Here is a 19,334-nt window from a genome sequence, read left to right as displayed (position 1 = left end):
GAAAGCCACAGTCTGAGGGCACAAAGTGTCATTTGCACTGATAACTCACAGATAACTCCTCTGTTTTTGCAGGCTATGAAGGAGATGGGAAAGCATGCACACAGTCTAACATCTGTGATACTAACAATGGAGGCTGTTACCCATTAGCCACCTGCAGTTCCAGCCCTGGTAAGAAAAGACAAGAAAAAAGAAGCATGGGTTTATTGCTTTGTATGTCAACCAAATAAGAATGAAGCATGAGCAAATAATACCTACTTACTACTGAAAGAATGAAATAAGTACTATTTATTTCTTCTTTCTGTACTTCTTCCTGAAATTTTGCTCAATTAAGAGTTATGTATGCATCTGCTCATCTGATTCCCCAAACATCATCAGTAGTCACCAAGTCTGATCAAACCCCTTTCTATTCAAATCTCTTGCATCCACCAGGATCAAGTCTCCCAGTCTGTACCTGCCCACCAGGCTACATAGGCAATGGATATGGACCAACTGGTTGCACCCAAACCAGCAACATCTGTCAGACAAACAACCCCTGTGTCAATGGACAGTGTGTGGTGAGTGTGTGCATGCGCATGTGTACTGGAGTAAAAATTAGGAAAAGAATTCTGTAAACAACACTTCTGTGGAGTCTTATATGACTCCCTGTAGCTTCACTCCTCCTGTCATCCCCAAACCCCCCATCTCCATAGAGACTGTTTGCTCCCAGACCCTCAAAAACAAACCAAAAATCAGCAAAAAACAAATTAAGTAGAACATTTCATAATAAAAGAATATTGTAATAATGCCCTTAACTACACCTAACAGTAAATCAACTAAATGTGAACTATTTAACAGTAAGTTTCTCACTTCTAAGTTCCTGTTAGTAAATTGTTTCATAAATGATTAACATAGTCACTCTGCTTTGCCCAGACCTAGTTACAGCAGGATTAATATGTTAGTTCAAATGAATCATCAGGCGATCTCTGGGACTACTGGGGTCTGTTGGCTCCCTGGAGGCTGGAGAACTGCGGTTGCCTTTTTGGAGTATCTGGGTCTCTGCCTCAGTTGGTGGCGGTGGGTGACTGGGGTGTGCCTGGGCTGCTTGTGGTGGTGGGTTCAGTCTCCTGACTGGGGAGCATGACTCTTCTGGGGTCTGGGGGTCTGTGCCCTCTTTGGCTGCCTTGCCATGTAGGGTGGCTGGGGCCCTGAGACCCTGATCTCAGCTTGCACCAGGGTGGCTGGGCTCTAGCGGGGTTCTCTGGGACTCCCACCCCCTTGCCGTGAGTGCCCAATCTATGGCCTCGCTTCTTCTCCTGCCGGGATGGGCATGCTGATATAGCCGAGATGTGTCTTGGAAAAGCAAAATATGTTTGGCACAACATGCATTCATATCATAATTCTGATTGCAGAAGCTGCCAGACAGGACAGGATTTAAATAAATAAATGAATCATGACCTTGAGTCTGAATCCTCAAAGCACATACAGAGGAGAAGATGCAATCTTTCTCACTGGAAAATTAAAAAAGTGAAATAACTATTCTGGGTGATTTATCATCCATGGAGATGTTGAAAATGACAGTCTCAGCACTGCATTTTATTATACCCAGTTGGCTTCTTTCAAAACATAAATGATCCCATTCATTGTCCTAATCACACTCTGGATATTCACATATGGTATAGAAACTGAAACCCCTCTTTTGTCAGACCAGGTTCTGTTATTGATCAGGATTTATTTTTATAATAATAGACTATACAGCACTGCAGAATACATTGTCTTTCTGAGAATGTAACTAAGTTTAAGGCAGTGATCTTGTTCAGGACCACATGCCACCACAGTGCAGAGCAGCTGCCTAAACTTTCATCGCACAGAGGTTGATTATTTTCTTAATAGCATTACGTCCTCTCTGGATACTGTGGCTCCTCTGAAAAAGGAGGCAACAAGTGAGAGATGCTCGACTGTCTAGTATTACTCACAAACACGCACCTTAAAACAGACAACCCATAATCTGGAGAGGAGAAGGTGTTGCACTTATTTAGAAAATCTTTGTTTAGCCTGGAAAACAGTTTTAAAAATATAAAAATAATAAATAGTATATAACAATAAATAAATTGAATCGATTTTGGAATAAGGCTGTGACATGACAAAACGTGTGAATGTTTTCCAGGTGCACTGTATTTTTGGTTCCTAGAGTTTTTAAAAGTAGAATGTGAGCCAGAGCCTTCAGATACCAGGCTCCTCTAGCTCTATAGTGAAATAAAATGTACCACGAGCGATTTTTTTTAATTTTTTTTGATGTGTCATATTTATTTGAAATGTGTTTTTATATTTACTGAATGAATCTTTGAATGCCTAATAAATCCTTGATATGAAAACAAAGACAAATCCGTTTGCAAACATAAAACCTGTGCTACCACAGGACATCACCTCAAATCCTGGCTACATCTGCAACTGCAACTCTGGCTGGGAAGGCGTGAACTGTGACCAGAATATCAATGAATGCTCAAGCAATCCCTGTCAGAATGGAGGAACGTGTACCGATGGCATTAATGGTTTCACGTGTACTTGCACCACCCAGTGGACTGGCGAGTTCTGTCAGACTCCTCAGCAAGGTAATGGGAAGGATGGGCTGAGAGGGTGTGGATAAACTGAAAACAGATGAGGAGAGGAGAGTGAATGTGACACGGAGAGGAAAACGCCGGGAGCATAGAAAATAAGCTGCAAAGTGCAGAAATACAATTATTCATCATCTGTCTGTGGCCGAGTGACTCAATAATCACTTTATATTACAGAAATAGAACTAGAGTGGATTATTTTGTTTTTTATTATTACACAGATAAATCGTAGCTTTATGCTTCAAACTACGTTAACATGACTTGTCCTTTAAAATGGTGTGTGGTTAAAGCTTAAGAAACATGATCGCAAACCAGTAAAGATGATTTCAAACTTCAGCAGCATGCAAGCTAGCTTCTCTCCCAAGGACGTTATCAAGGTTAAAAACCAGTGTGAATGTGTGTTGCAGTATGTGGAGGGTACCTGACTGGCCCTGCTGGTTCCTTCAGTTATCCTAACACCCCAGGTCACGATGAATATGATCACGAGGTCAGCTGTGCATGGGTGATCCACACTGATGCAAACAAGGTGTGTTCCTGTTCCTCTCAAATTGAAATTCTAGACAAAAAAAACTTTTTTTGTTTGTTTTGTTCTGTTTTATTTCGTATTTTCATGATTTGGGTTTGTGAGGTGGTAGTAAATATGGTGGTGCAATGAAATGTGTTAAATGCTTACACATCTTTGGCCCTTACTAATGTTTACTAATTAGTCATTTATTTCTGTCTTTTCTTCTAGATCCTGCGCATTACCTTTCCATTCTTTGATCTGGAGAACAGTGCCAACTGCAACTTTGACTTCCTTCAGATTCACGACGGGGAGAGTGCTTCAGCTTACATGATCGGAAAATACTGTGGCCAAAATAGCCCTGCAGAGCTCTTCAGCTCCCATAATTCTCTGTACTTTTGGTTTCGCTCTGACCACTCTGTCAGTGCCGGTGGCTTCACAGTTGCTTGGCAGTCTCAGGACCCAGGTCAGTACAGTTCAAGTGTTTTGGTTTTGAAATTTGAAATATTTTGAAGCTTGAAGCTGGAAAAAAAATTGGCATGAGGTTGCAATTGCAATTAAATGTGCCAACAAATGAAAAAACGAATTTATATATTTAAATAAATAAGTAACGATAACGAGCTCATTTCAGTAATGGCTAAGAACAGTGCAAATTTGTGGGTCATAAATGAGCAAAGTTGTTTGTGAGTGTTTTCGTTACACTTTTAATTAGTAGTTGATAACCAAAAGGCTAAGCATAGCATTTACATTCTGTGCTGTCTTTTAAAATGACATCCATATTGTAACTGAATGCCCATATGACGAAAAATGTATGTATGTGTCATATTTACATTACATCACCCCTCTTCTTGCAGTCCTTATCATTTCAAATAAATGAACGCACACAAAATTAGATTAGCTTTTTTCAGTGTCGTGACTTGTGTGCTGCAGGCCGTAGAAAATCATATTTATGTGATTCCTTTAAATTTTCTCCTAATAATATTTTGTGCTCTATAACTGAAATTCCAGTTGCAAAATTGACGCTATGCCTTTTTAGTAAATCCTGGCTGTAACTTTTTAAGACCCAGTGAGGTGTTTGATATGACACAGAGGGTTAATAGATCTGGTCCGTTACAGTTAGTAATGTCTCATTTATAATTTTGAGAGATCTTGGTTTCTATTACTGAGTTAGGCATGGGAGCTTGTGTTTTGTTTATTTGATCATACTTACATTTTATGACTCATATGCACATTGTGTGCAAATGAACAATGTTTTCCTGTTAAGTTAATAGAAAACAACAGTTGTATGAATAATTTTGATTTATTTAAATCCATTTCTAATCTCAGTGTGTGGAGAGGAACTAACTGCCCCCTATGGCAACATTAATTCACCTGGTTATCCTGGAAACTACCCACCTAGTCGGGACTGCTACTGGACAGTAACAGTGGACCCCGGCCTTCTCATTACCTTTGCATTCGGGACTCTAAGTCTTGAACATCATCCTAACTGCAACTTTGACTTTCTAGAGGTAAGAAATGGCACATTACCCACTTCACTTTGAAAGCATGTTTTTGTGTTGTGTGTCGATGTTTGCGGGGACAGTCCTCTTTTTGACCACTTTATCTCACTCAGACCTGACACATACCTATGTACTCTGTAAAGCGGGGTTAAATGCAGCCATACTGCTGAAATGAAAACAATGAAATTATTCCGTCTTACTCGTGTTTGCTACAGTTTGCTATTTTAGGAGGTAAGTGCATTGGCTGAAACTACTACTATGTTTTTCATCCTTACAGTTTTTCCTCTATTGTTTTGTGTCACCAAATGCTTTAGATTCGGGATGGCCTTCTATCTGAAGATCCAGTTTTAGGAAAGTACTGTAGTACTGCATCTCCACCCCCCATACAGACCACTGGCCCAGCAGCATGGATTCACTTCCACTCTGACTTCTCTGTCTCTGACCGAGGTTTCCACATTACATACACAACATCACCAAGTAAGAAACCAGTCATACTGAGTTTTGCTTGGTTAAGTGTATACAGTCATGGCCAAAATTATCGGCACCACTGGAATTTTTCCAGAAAATGCACCATTTCTTTGTTACAATATTGTTACAAGATTGTTACAATTACAAATGTTAGGTCATGGGTCTTCCAGCAGGACAATGACCCCAAATACACCTCTAAAAGCACCCAGAAATGGTAGAAGACAAAGCGGTGGGGAGTTCTAAAGTGGCCAGTAATGAGTCTGGATCTAAATATGACTGAACACTAATGGAGAGATCTCAAAATTGTTGTTGGGAGAAGGCGCCCTTCAAATCTCAGAAACCTTGAGCAGTTTGCAAAAGAAGAGTGGTCGAAAATTCCAGCTGAGGGGCGTAACCAGCTCGTTGATGGTTATAGAAAGCGATTGATTGCAGTTATCTTTTCCAAAGGGCATGCAATCGAATGTTGATTTGTCAACTTTGGCTTTTTCTTCTTTTTTTTGTGTTGATCCACTACACATAAAGGAAATAATCACGTGTATACCAAAGCATTTGTAATTTTAACAATTCTCTGGGAGAAATGGTACATTTTCTGGAAAAATTCCAGGGGTGCCGGTAATTTTGACCGTGACTGTAAGACAGATATATAGTTGTTTGTATTAAATGCTTTTCATTTAGCTTATGTAAACAGAGAAACAGTAAATTGTAGCCTGATGTTTGTCCCTAAGATCTTGAAGAAACTGTAAATATGCAGTGTTGGGAAGGTTACTTTTAAAATGTATTCCATTACAGAATACAGAATACATGCCCCAAAATGTATTCTGTAACGTATTCCGTTACGTTACTCAATGACAGTAACGTATTCTGAATACTTTGGATTACTTAATATATTATCATGCTGTTTACAACAACGTGAATGTATTATTGCTGTGATTTATTACTGTTACTGAAGGTCCGCGACTCCGAACTGTAGTAAAGGGACCTCTGACTAATACGGCGGGGTCCCTGTCGGCTCGTAGCCGAAAAATAGCTTTACTTTGTTGTCTGGGTCAACTTTTCTTGCGAGAGACAGAGAGAGGCGTTGAAAGACTGCTCCAACGGAACTTATTGTTTTCGGAGGAAAACACGAACACGGTGTACAGTCGAGTCTTAATAGCTTGGCTGAAGTGGTTATTATTATATTTACATGCTTCCAGCTCCCGTTTTTCCTCGATGACAACTCCTACCTTTCCACTCCCCTTTTTCTCTCTCCCTCCTCGTGCTCACAGACCCATAACGTGCAACACGGACTACACTGCCCATGATGCTACATTCTTTAGAGCTATGCTTGTAGCATTCTGCCTGTTAGCTTAGCACAACAACAACAACAACAACAACGAAAAGGCGCTCTCTCACCCAGGAAACACACAGTCGCAGAGAGAGAGAGCGTCGCCCTGTAACCATGGCAACCGTAACGCTGCCGCCTGGAACAACAGAACGTAGCTGTCAAACAAAACCCAAACAGTCCTGACCCGCGACAAAATGAAACAGGAAAGTGCCGCAGTGTAATCCATTTATTTCAACAAAGTAACTGTATTCTGAATACCACCTTTTTAAACGGTAACTGTAACGGAATACAGTTACTCATATTTTGTATTTTAAATACGTAACGGTGGTACATGTATTCCGTTACTCCCCAACACTGTAAATACAGTGGGGCAAAACAGTATTTAGTCAGCCACCGATTGTGCAAGTTCCCCCACCTAAAATGATGACAGAGGTCAGTAATTTGCACCAGAGGTACACTTCAACTGTGAGAGACAGAATGTGAAAAAAAAATCCATGAATCCACATGGTAGGATTTGTAAAGAATTTATTGGTAAATCAGGGTGGAAAATAAGTATTTGGTCAATAACAAAAATACAACTCAATACTTTGTAACATAACCTTTGTTGGCAATAACAGAGGTCAAACGTTTACTATAGGTCTTTACCAGGTTTGCACACACAGTAGCTGGTATTTTGGCCCATTCCTCCATGCAGATCTTCTCGAGAGCAGTGATGTTTTGGGGCTGTCGCCGAGCAACACGGACTTTCAACTCCCGCCACAGATTTTCTATGGGGTTGAGGTCTGGAGACTGGCTAGGCCACTCCAGGACTTTCAAATGCTTCTTACGGAGCCACTCCTTTGTTGCCCGGGCGGTGTGTTTTGGATCATTGTCATGTTGGAAGACCCAGCCTCGTTTCATCTTCAAAGTTCTCACTGATGGAAGGAGGTTTTGACTCAAAATCTCACGATACATGGCCCCATTCATTCTGTCCTTAACACAGATCAGTCGTCCTGTCCCCTTGGCAGAAAAACAGCCCCATAGCATGATGTTTCCACCCCCATGCTTCACAGTAGGTATGGTGTTCTTGGGATGCAACTCAGTATTCTTCTTCCTCCAAACACGACGAGTTGAGTTTATACCAAAAAGTTCTACTTTGGTTTCATCTGACCACATGACATTCTCCCAATCCTCTGCTGTATCATCCATGTGCTCTCTGGCAAACTTCAGACGGGCCTGGACATGCACTGGCTTCAGCAGCGGAACACGTCTGGCACTGCAGGATTTGATTCCCTGCCGTTGTAGTGTGTTACTGATGGTGACCTTTGTTACTTTGGTCCCAGCTCTCTGCAGGTCATTCACCAGGTCCCCCCGTGTGGTTCTGGGATCTTTGCTCACCGTTCTCATGATCATTTTGACCCCACGGGATGAGATCTTGCGTGGAGCCCCAGATCGAGGGAGATTATCAGTGGTCTTGTATGTCTTCCATTTTCTGATGATTGCTCCCACAGTTGATTTTTTCACACCAAGCTGCTTGCCTATTGTAGATTCACTCTTCCCAGTCTGGTGCAGGTCTACAATACTTTTCCTGGTGTCCTTCAAAACCTCTTTGGACTTGGCCATGGCGGAGTTTGGAGTCTGACTGTTTGAGGCTGTGGACAGGTGTCTTTTATACAGATGATGAGTTCAAACAGGTGCCATTCATACAGGTAACGAGTGGGGGACAGAAAAGCTTCTTACAGAAGACGTTACAGGTCTGTGAGAGCCAGAGATTTTCCTTGTTTGAGGTGACCAAATACTTATTTTCCACCCTGATTTACGAATAAATTCTTTACAAATCCTACCATGTGAATTCATGGATTTTTTTTTCACATTCTGTCTCTCACAGTTGAAGTGTACCTCTGGTGCAAATTACTGACCTCTGTCATCATTTTAAGTGGGGGAACTTGCACAATCGGTGGCTGACTAAATACTTTTTTGCCCCACTGTATGTACCTTTTACGTATTGCTTGCAACCATTTTTAGCACTTACGGTAAGGCCAGATTTGTTGACAAATTGTTGTGCAGAAAGACAGCATGTTTTATGTTTTGGGCTTCAGTTACTGCTGCATCACAGAGATTTAAGAGTGCATTCTTGAAGAGTGAGATTTCTTTGCAAGGCCAGATGAAGATGTGATAAAAATGTAACCTAATTCTAGATTTGCTCTGTAATACCAGCTGCAAAATAATTTGGTGTCTGTTTCTTTGCTATATAATGTGACAGTAGTTTCACATGCTGTGCAATGCGCTTCAAAGCGAAATGGCTGAAGAAGGTGAGAACAGAGGAATAGAGGAAAGACAACATTGAACTCTGGACCCTATCCGTGCATGATCAGTGCAATTATTTAGCAGTCCATGTCCATGAAATTAGCAAATCCCCAGTTTTCTTTTTTTCCCAAAAATTAACCAGCTGCAACCGTCCTGTTAGTAATTGTATTACTTCTCATACAGTAGTATAGCATAATTAACTGTCGTATGCTCTCCTGCTGTGCAGGAACTCCAGCAACACTTAAGGAAAGATGAACAACTTTAGTAATTGACCAACGCGTTTCGGCTTGTGGCCTTCATCAGGGTCATGAAGCCACAAGCCGAAACGCGTTGATCAATTACTAAAGTTGTTCATCTTTCCTTAAGTGTTGCTGGAGTTCCTGCATTGTGAATTCTTTCATCCTCTCCATGCACCTTGGAAGTTGGTGAAGTTGTGATGTATGCTCTCCTGCTGCCATCTCGTGTCCTTCATGCTGTAGTTCTGATCCATTTTTTTTTATTATATTTGGTCAAAATTATTTGTTTCATGTTAAGCTAAGTTGTAGCTAAAAGTGGAAAAATAATGGAACTTAAAATGAAATGAAATATTTTAGTGTAGAGGGAACAGTTCTGGACTTAGAAACATCCTTACAGTTGTACTTTTTAGGGGATTTGAGACGCATTACTCCCATGGGTTTTTTGGCCCCCTTAGTTTCATATTGCACTTGCGTACAGTTAAGGATGCAATCTTTTATGTGATCTGGACCTGTTTGAGAAAAAAACAATGAGGGTGATTTTCCTAACACTTTGTTTTGTATATCCTAAAAAAAATATTCAATGTTTTTGCATTTTTGTGTGCCTACAATTTGTACAGAGTTTGGATAAATGCTGTAATTGTCAGTTGTCATTGTTATCATTGTCATATTTATTAACAGTATTATCTGTGCAATGCAATCCTTGGATGCTTGGTTTGATTATTCCTAGCAGTGTCAATATCCTGCTTTGTGAATTGTGTTGTGCTTCTAACTCTTTGTGCGTGTTTTTTCTTAGGCGACCCTGGTTGCGGTGGAACATTCACTGACAGTGAGGGCGTCATTATTTCCCCCAACTGGCCCAACAACTATAACCACAACCGCCAGTGTATCTATTTGATCAGGTTGCCAGAAGGTGGGCAGGTGGCCCTCAACTTCACTCACATGGATCTTGAGAGTCACAGTGGCTGTGCTTTTGACTACGTGGAGGTAAGACCTATTTATGTCTCCCAGACAAATATTTTGTCCCTCCTTTTTTCAGAATTTTATATGTGGAAAGAAATCTCACCATACTTAACAAATGCAGTGATTTTTTTAGACACCATTTTGAGAAAATGATTGATAGCCACGATTAGCCTGGGAGCTTACTAATAATCCGACTTTTATTTACAAGTAAATCTGCACATACATGGTCTCTGTACTGGTCCATATGAACTTCAAATTATTTATTTAAATTCAGTTCAATTCAGTTTTATTTATACAGCACCAAATCACAACAACAGTCGCCTCAAGGCGCTTTATATTGTAAGGTACACCCTTCAATAATACATACAGAGAAAAACCCAACAATCAGAGGACCCCCTATGAGAAAGCACTTTGGCGACAGTGGGAAGGAAAAACTCCCCTTTTTTGTGTTGCCTGTCCTGTTTGGATCTTTAACCATCAGAATTGTTGTCTGAAGGCCAAGAAAGATGCCAAGCGGATTTACTTTACCAAGTGAATCATCATGGCCTTGCCATATTGGTCCATTTGATTGACCTTAATTATAATTATATTGTATTTATTTGATTTGATTTTTGGTTGTTACAGACGGGACAGACATTATTGGGGGATAGGACAGGTAGAAAGAATGAAAGAAAGAGAGGGAGAGAAAGAAAAATAGAGGGGAGAAGAGATGGTGAGAAAAGGGGGAGGAAAAAAAAGAAAAACAAACAAAACACCTTGATCACCTGTATGAAGATAAAAAAAAAACAAAAAAACAAAAAACAGGAAAAACTCCCTTTTAACAGGAAGAAACCTCTGGCAGAACCAGGCTCAGGGAGGGGCGGGGCCATCTCCCGCTAACGGTTGGGGTGAAAGAAAGAAGGCAGGATAAGAGACATGCTGTGCAAGAGAGACAGAGATTAATAACAACTATGATTCACTGCAGAGAGGTCTATTAACACATAGTGAGTGATGTGTGTCATGGGAAGCCCCCGGCAGTCTTCACCTATTGCATCATAACCAAGGGGGGATTCAGGGTCACCTGGTCCAGCCCTAACTACATGCTTTAGCAAAAAGGAAAGTTTGAAGCCTAATCTTAAAAGTAGAGATAGTGTCTGTCTCCTGAATCCAAAGTGGAAGCTGGATTCAGCAGTTTGCACTGTGCAATTGCCAGTTACTGCAAAAGCTTGACTGCACTTCTTGCTGAAACATGTAAATGTGAAAAATACACAACAGATAAGAAATCAGGGTGGGGTAAATACTCTCTCACAACACCATTGCTCGACAGAGAGTTGTTATCAGATTAACATTCCAGCTTCTGTCCTCTTGTTCCACCTCCTTTTTTTTCAGGTCCGTGATGGGAGAACAGAGACTGATCCTCTAATAGGGAAGTACTGTGGAAACACCCCGCCAGCTCCTGTTCTCTCATCCTCAAACGTCCTGTGGATTCGCTTCAAGTCTGACAGCTCAGTCAGTCGAGCTGGATTTAGGGCTGTCTATACTGTTGGTGAGATTTGTAGTGTGATATGTTTTATATTTGATGACATTTTATGCTATTTTTGTTTAAGAATATTCACTTACATTTCTCTTAGTTGGCAGTTAGAATTAAAGCTGCAGGGATAATACTAATTTGCTTTCCTTGTTGTCTCATTAGTTAACAGAAAATATTTTACAGTGACATGAAAATCATTTTTTTGAAGTTTTTTTTAAAGCATAGATTTTATGCAGACTTGCTCAATCAAATATTTGTGTGTGTAATTATGTATATTTACGTTCCAACGTTAACTCCACTTGCCACTGACTAAACATTACCTCTCCCTCTCTCCAGCTTGTGGAGGTACTTTATCTGGGAGTGGGCAGTTTCACTCTCCCTACCACCCCAATGCATATCCCCATAATAAGGTCTGTGAATGGGTGATTAACCAGCCAGAGGGTTATGTGGTCACCCTTGACTTCCTGTCATTTGACGTTGAGGGAGGCTCCTGTCGATATGATTATGTTGAGGTAAATTAATTTTATATTAGTTCTCACAGTTAGATATTTTAACAGTACTCTGAGTACGACACACAACAATCTCAAATAAAATAGAATAATAGCCTCATTATTTGTCCTCTTCTTCTTTATCTTCCTATTGTTCTTCTTCTTTTTTATTATTATGGTTATTTATATTATTTCACTGTGATAAAAACATTAAGGAAATGAAAATGTTGCAGACAATAAAAAGTGATAGATGAGTAACATTACTGATATTATTTTACATCAAATAAAACATATCCAGAGGAAACCACAAGAAACATTTTCATTCATTCACAAAACAAAAATATGAACAGATGAACATTTCAATAATTGCAATAATTATGAGGAAATCCTGGTTCAAATTCTGATTTATGGATTTGAAGGTGTGATTAATGTGATTAATGATTAACTGTTAAATACCTGGAATGGAATATAATCTAGGCTTAATAGGGATGACCTCTTAGGCTGTTTCTATGCTCACCGCGTCACTTTTGTTGTGGGTGTTGCATGACGATTTTCACATCAGTTCTTGTGTCATGGTGAGATGACGGTGTCACGGCTGCCGAGGCGAGCCGTGTGGATTTAGAAGGAGGACCCAAGATGCAGGCAGTGGATGAGATACCGGTGGTTTTATTTACAGAGGTGTAGTGGCAAACAAACAGTGGGGCATAACAAACAACTAAAGACACCTAAACTGGGAGAACTAAAAATAACAGACCTGGGAGCATATGACAACGGATGATGAATAGCAGAGAGACGCAGACGAGGAACAGGACACCGTGGAACACAGGGTAACAGACTGACACGGAGTTACACGGAGGAACACAGACGAACCGGCAACAGGCAGGAGAACACACAGGGCTTAAATACACACACCAGTAATCAGGGGATGAGAGACAGGAGGGCAACACAGCTGGGAGGAATCTGGGCTGACGGGACAGGGGAAACGTAAACTGATCACACTCACATACGACACGGACCTTCACAATAAAACAGGAAACTCAGATACATGGAACCAGACAAGACATTGAACTAAACAGACAGATTCAGACGCAGACTCAGAGGCAGATCGAAAATAACACAGAACTTAAACAATCATCATCTAGAAAATGATAACAAACTAAAAGCGCTGGGTCATAGACCCAGGACCATGACAGACGGTCCACCTGTGTACTGGAGCTTGTCCCTCAGGTTCTTACAATACATCAGGACCTGTTGCCTCCTGAATTCACACCTCACTTGGTTTAGTGTGAGGGACATGTTTAAGCGGGTGGAGGGGCAGCACATTGGGGAAGTTAGTGGAAGGGTGAAGACCTAAGCTGGGAGTGGGCCATTCCTCTGGGGGCCCATGTGGGGTGTCGTTCTCCATTCTCCAGGTGTAGGTGGGTTTTTTTTGTTTAAATGATTTCAGATATGGGTTAAGGATTAGTGAGTGACCACATCTAACTCCATACATCAATACTTTGTGGTCTGCTGAGACTGCCTACTCCATTACACCATCTTACCTTAATTTCCTTTCTCAAGTTTTAAGTTCCAAAACAGCTGTATTTAACTTAAATGTTAAAAATTCACATCTGGTTACAGCTATCACATGTGTAAAGCTCAGTACCATAAATTGCTTTGAATAATTTTATGTTTTGTGGGTGGGTTTTTGTTTTGTTTTTTTGGATATATGTGAGTAGTTCTCTCTGGTGGCACTGATGCAGTAATGCTTTTATATTTCACCTATAAATGTAACAGTGCTTGTGCGTTATTCATACTTGAACTCGTGGCAGTGGATCAGTTATATGAGCACATGCTTTGTCCTGTTTCTAGGTCAGGGATGGAGCCACGTCAAGCTCTCCTCTGCTGGGGACATTTTGTGGTGCTGAGATTCCCCCCAGGCTTCAGTCTACTCAGCGATCTATGTACATCAAATTCACCACTGACTCTTCTGTCAGCAACCACGGCTTTGAAGCAGCCTATGACTCTGCCATAGAGGGTGAGAGAAGTATCAATGTTTCTCATTGAGTACTCTTATAAGTGACAAATATAAGTGACAAATATTTTGCAGATCACCAGATATGATGGCAATTTGCTAAGCAGGTTTTCATCTCTTGGCTTTTGTAGGATTAGTTTTTTCTCAGTTTTTAAATTGATCTTTCTTAAAATGTATTGTTTGTTTTTTTGCTTAAAAAATGTATATTGTTTGTCTGGATGATATTTCTTTCCTTTTTGAAAACCCCCCCCCTCAAAAACCCCACAAGAATTGACTGTGAGTAAACACAGATACTGACAGAAATGTGGAAATTTTGTAATCAAGTTCATTCACTGTAAATAAGATAAGATTTTATTAACTGTAATGTAAGCTCATGAATTTATTATAACCGAGTGTGTATTTGAAACTGCTGTTAACCAATTTAAGATAACTGATAAACTGACTTGTCCAGCATATGTATGTAAATACAGTCTGATATTTAGTAACAGCTAGCAGAAACCTTTAAACCTTTAAAGAAGGCACAGCAGCACACCTGCTCTTTTTAAACCTGCTTTTATTTTTTATTTTTACATGACATTAAGTTCCAATTGTTTCAGACCTGTCTTTAAGCTTTGAAAGCTCAAGCTCAAAAGTCTGTTGATCTCTAATTTGTTTTTTTTTCATATTCCAGGCTGTGGTGACACCTTGACCAGTCCTTCTGGCACCATTACAAGCCCTGGTCATCCCAGCAGCTACCCCCATGGTGCCAATTGCACCTGGTACATCAATGTTAGCCCAGGCAACCTGATTCGGCTGACATTTGAGTCATTCAACTTAGAGTACCATGCTAATTGTAACTTTGATTATCTGGAGGTCTACGACAACGGCACAGTGCAAACCGGAAACAAGATTGGAAGGTACACCATGCACACACAACTGCACATATATGCACTCAACAACCACTTTGCATCAACATTTGTACACAAGTGTGCATGTTGATTTTATAATGATAATTATGATGATTGTATGATTCACACAGTTGCATATTTATACAGAAGAGGAATAAAATTATTAAAAATGTTAAAAGGTCATCTTGTCAAGCATATTCAACTAACTTGAGAACTCGCAAAAGTTGGTATTGGTCTTGGAAGTCATCCCAACTAAGCTAAATTGTTAGCTTCACAGTTAATTTAAAGAAGTAAGCCTGATTCATTCTTTGTTTTACATAGAGACAAATAAAAAGTCACAAAAAGGGGTACCATAAGTTGGGATGCTATGTAAAATGTGAATAAAAAGTTTTTTGGGGGGAAAAATCATTTTAGCAACAAAGGTCTGGGAAAGTTGCATGGTGGGACAGTCTCACCAGTATGGGTTGACTGAGTATAATGAAGAAAAAAAATGTATATAAAATACTGAGAGGCTTGTGTCAGTGGGAAAATTACTTCCCAAAACAATCTCAACCTTTTGTGCTTTAGTGTTATTCTAAATGCATGTCAGGCAGGAAAGGACCCAATCGCGGACTCAAACTCAAAGGAACAGCTTTATTGCTGAATAGCAAAACGATACAAAACTATACTGTTAAATGATAAACTGAACACACAGAGAGACACACAGGGAAACATAGCTGACACAAATTAACTAGACACACCGAACACGGGCACATGACTTTCACATTAAAACAGGAAGTGGGAGTGGAGGAGTGGTAGACTAGAGGGAGCGAGGGAACATGAGGGAGAGAGAGAAAGAGGGCAGACGTGATGGGCTGGGGAAACAGATAAACATGACGGAGTGAAACGAGGCACACGTACACGCATAAGCACAAACACAGAGAGGGAGACACAGAGGGCAAAGACATGGGGGAAATCCAATAAACAAATCTAAATCGAACCACCAGTAGAATAACTCTAGACTAACACAGAGGACCAAAACACAAATAATAATACAAAATGACAAAAACACAGAAAAAGGTAAACCGCTGGGTCACCAACCCAGGACTGTGACAATTCGACCCTTAAATCATTTTGTTCTCAACAAATTACCCTTTGTAGAAGAGAAGGAGGAGAATTCAAGGAAATCTTTGTATAAAAGGAAAGTAAAACAAGATTTTTGATGAATATATATTTCTTTCTTTTTCAGTAAAGGCCTCATGTTTTCAGTAACACAATGCCACAAAAATCAAAATGAGGATGTCTTCTTCCAGAAGAAGAATAATAATTTGTTATGAACTTTAATTTCAAAGGATGCTTTGTATGATTTGTCACTCCATGCATTGTTATGGATGTGTTGATTATCCAGCTACTATAACAATGCTGTTTTGTTTTGGTATTTTTACTTTACAGCTTTAAAAGAGGCTTGTTACTTTAAAATACTTTTTTTTATCCTGCTCATTCTGATTTGTAGAATGATGCAAACTACATTTAAGTTACAAAGCAATTGGGTTTGTAAAGGTTTGGATTGTTTTGTACATGCTGGTACAAGGTACAAGTATAAATTTGTCTACATGTTGCATTTTGTATGTGCAGGTACTGTGGTCGCTCAGTGCCTCCATCCATCACGAGTACTGACAACCAGCTGACCCTGCTATTTGTGTCTGACTCAAGTTTAAACACAGAAGGATTCTCTGCTAGCTATATCTCCATCAATGCCACCACAGGTACATGGTTATCTTTCCCAAAACAGAGCATAGAATTTTTAACACAGCTTTTCCAGACATCCTAGTTTTTATTGACATATTAAAAGTTTTGCAAACAAATGAAAAAATTTTTTTTCCCCACAATCAAAAACTACCAGGTTCAAAATTATTAGCTTCCTAATGCAAATTGTACCCTTTTTTGTTGGATAAGTGCCTAAAGTCTTTTGACACACATCTCTTGAGCAATCCCAGTCCATTTTTGTTTTTTTCACAAGGCCTCCAGTTTTATAGGCTTCTGCCATTGACCTGGGTCTTCAGTTCATCCCACAGATGTTTGTTTTTTTTATTCACTTTGGTCTTCTGGAGGTGGTACGTTATGAATACCAATGTATGTTCTGGACCATTGTCATGTATCAAGATAAAGTGATGATGCAGGCTCAGTTTGGACATATCCTTGTTTCTTCTCGATTCCTTCCACCTTGAAGAGATTCCTAGATACACTGATAATACTCCTATCATTGTGTTTTACTGTGGGACGGGGGGGTCTTTGGGAAGCACGCCTTTCCCTTCTTCCTTCAAAGAGCTAGTTGTTTGTCATCTAATCTAAGAACACACTTCTAGCATCTTTCTCCAGGTTTCCTGAGCATACTTCAGTCTGGCTTCAAGGTGTCTCTAAAACTGGACTTTTTCTTCATCTGCAACCCTGCAGTCCATTCCTGTGAAGAGTTCTACTCATTTCTTTATTTGAGACTACAATTCCTGACTTGGCCAAACCATTCATTGGTGTTCTGGAGTCTTTGAAATTGATTGCTGTCTATCTCTGCCAAGCTTGTTCTTTAGTTTACAGATGATACTTCCCCCTCCAGTTCTTGACACTTGAAATGCTGTGATAACTTTGTACATCTACTTCCTGCTTTGTGAGGGTTTGTGAAATAACTTCTGTAAGTGTAAAGTCTAAACTGATTTCTTGTGTTTTTTGGCAAAATATGTTTTGAAGTGATAGTTCAGCCCCTCCTCGTGATTTTACAAGCTTTAAGCATTAAAGAGTTGTACCACATCATTGCCCAGAAGTGCTTTATGCTATGGCTCAATAAAAGTCAGTTTTTCAGTGGACTTTGAATCTGGACCCTGGTAATTTATTTTCTAAAATAATTCTGTTATTGTGTGCAGACAGAAAGAATTTATGAAAATGATGTGCTGCATTAAAGAAGAACAGGGAAAAATTTGACAAGAACTTCAAAAACTTGACATAAATTTCATCGGGGGACTAATAACTTTTTTCTCATCTGTATATGGACATGGTGTTTTCAGTCACAGTGTATAAAATCAGACACCCAGTCATGCAGTCTGCCTGCACAAACATCGTTATAGAGAAAACATGTAATTAACTATATCAGTTTTAGAATTTAATCAAGAAAACGACATTTTAGGGATTTTTCCATGCTTCGCTGCTTTTTCTCATGCAAAAAATAATATTATATTCGGATTGTAATTTTTAAAAAATATTATTCCCCCCTTTTCTGTCTCAACAGACTGTGGCCAGACTTTCACCACCCCTACTGGGTCTTTCAGTTCACCCAACTACCCACAATATTACCCCAACAGTAGAGACTGCATCTTCAAGATAATTGTGGATGTTAATATGCAGATTATGCTGAACTTCACTGATTTTGAGTTGGAGGGGCTCCACCCTTCTTGCAGCTTTGATTTTGTGGAGATCAGGTGAGGAAAAAAATTTCTGCCTACTTGGAAGAAAACTGCTGTACAGTTTTATCCGTAATACTTTTTACTCAGACCACTGACATGTTGAACTTCCACTGTCTCAACTAGGGACGGGGGCTTTGAGACATCTCCCTTGATTGGTAAGTTCTGTGCCAATCAGCGGCCTCCAGTTCTGATGTCACACAGCAACCGTTTGTGGGTTCGATTCAAATCTGACACCTCAGTCACTCGTCCCGGTTTCATGGCTCACTGGGACGGAACACAAACTGGTGAGGTTCAATTATATGTGATACCAGTTTTTACTATTTCAGCTTTTCTTTATCAAGTTTAATTTTAAGTAAGTCTTTGACATTATGGGCTATAATTATTTTTTCATAATATACTATAATACTAATAGAATTAAAATGATAATACCACCAAATTCATGCATTTTGCCAGGACATCTGCACTTTTGCGACAAACATCTGTAAGTTACCTATTATTTCAGTGACACGTGTCAAAGGTTAGCAGCCATCTGGAAGTAGAGAAATGGCCAAGGCCAAGTTTCTAAGTGAATTTAAAAATTATAATTACAACTACTGGGTGAGAGCATTTCTAGAATTGCGGGTATTACTGGTCCTATTATTAGGGGTGCAACGATACTCGTATCGATATTGAACCGTTCGATACAGTGCTTTCGGTTCGGTACACATATGTATCGAACAATACAAAATTTGTAATTTATTTTATCAACTTTCCTTCTGACGATGCTGTCTGTGTTGAGCGCTCAGTGAATCTGCGTTCGACTACTCCGCCTAGGCTGCACTGTCGAGCGCAGATCCACTGAGCGCTCCACACAGACAGCATCGTCAGAAGGAAGAGCGCAGGGCAAGCTAGCGAGACAGAAGTTAAGCTCTCCTTGCAACATGGCAAATTGAACCTCCCCCACCCTCATTCAGGGGTCCGTTTTTTCGTACCTCGCTTACTACATCCAAGATCAAATGACACATCCAAGATCAAATCATCGCGCCAACTTTGAGCTCGCTATTCCGGTTCTCCGAACACACCTGTTGTTGACGATTAGTATAGCTGGATGAAGTAATGTGAGATCACTGGGTGGCTTAACAGGGGCGACGCATCGATA

At 40.0% G+C, this 19,334-nt stretch overlaps 1 protein-coding gene across 1 annotated transcript in view; it reads left to right on the top strand.

The window, feature by feature from the left end:
- cubn (cubilin (intrinsic factor-cobalamin receptor)) overlaps positions 1 to 19,334 on the top strand; it is a 78,955-nt gene that overhangs the window by 8,487 nt on the left and 51,134 nt on the right. Inside the window, exons 10-24 of the mRNA XM_085286227.1 lie at positions 73 to 168; positions 430 to 554; positions 2,396 to 2,588; positions 2,999 to 3,117; positions 3,325 to 3,559; positions 4,420 to 4,601; positions 4,907 to 5,069; positions 9,700 to 9,890; positions 11,235 to 11,391; positions 11,713 to 11,888; positions 13,716 to 13,881; positions 14,549 to 14,774; positions 16,380 to 16,510; positions 18,022 to 18,211; positions 18,320 to 18,480. Of these exons, the coding sequence (XP_085142353.1) occupies positions 73 to 168; positions 430 to 554; positions 2,396 to 2,588; positions 2,999 to 3,117; positions 3,325 to 3,559; positions 4,420 to 4,601; positions 4,907 to 5,069; positions 9,700 to 9,890; positions 11,235 to 11,391; positions 11,713 to 11,888; positions 13,716 to 13,881; positions 14,549 to 14,774; positions 16,380 to 16,510; positions 18,022 to 18,211; positions 18,320 to 18,480 (2,511 nt within the window). The remainder of the gene's footprint in view (positions 1 to 72; positions 169 to 429; positions 555 to 2,395; positions 2,589 to 2,998; positions 3,118 to 3,324; positions 3,560 to 4,419; positions 4,602 to 4,906; positions 5,070 to 9,699; positions 9,891 to 11,234; positions 11,392 to 11,712; positions 11,889 to 13,715; positions 13,882 to 14,548; positions 14,775 to 16,379; positions 16,511 to 18,021; positions 18,212 to 18,319; positions 18,481 to 19,334) is intronic.

This window comes from Mchenga conophoros, linkage group LG9 (assembly GCF_057382185.1).
Source record: "Mchenga conophoros isolate Kocher_MC1m ecotype Shallow Benthic linkage group LG9, M_conophoros_male_GT1.1, whole genome shotgun sequence".
Lineage (NCBI taxonomy): Eukaryota > Metazoa > Chordata > Actinopteri > Cichliformes > Cichlidae > Mchenga > Mchenga conophoros.
The sequence above is the reverse complement of the archived record's forward strand: the minus strand, read 5'-3'. Positions and strand labels throughout refer to the sequence as shown.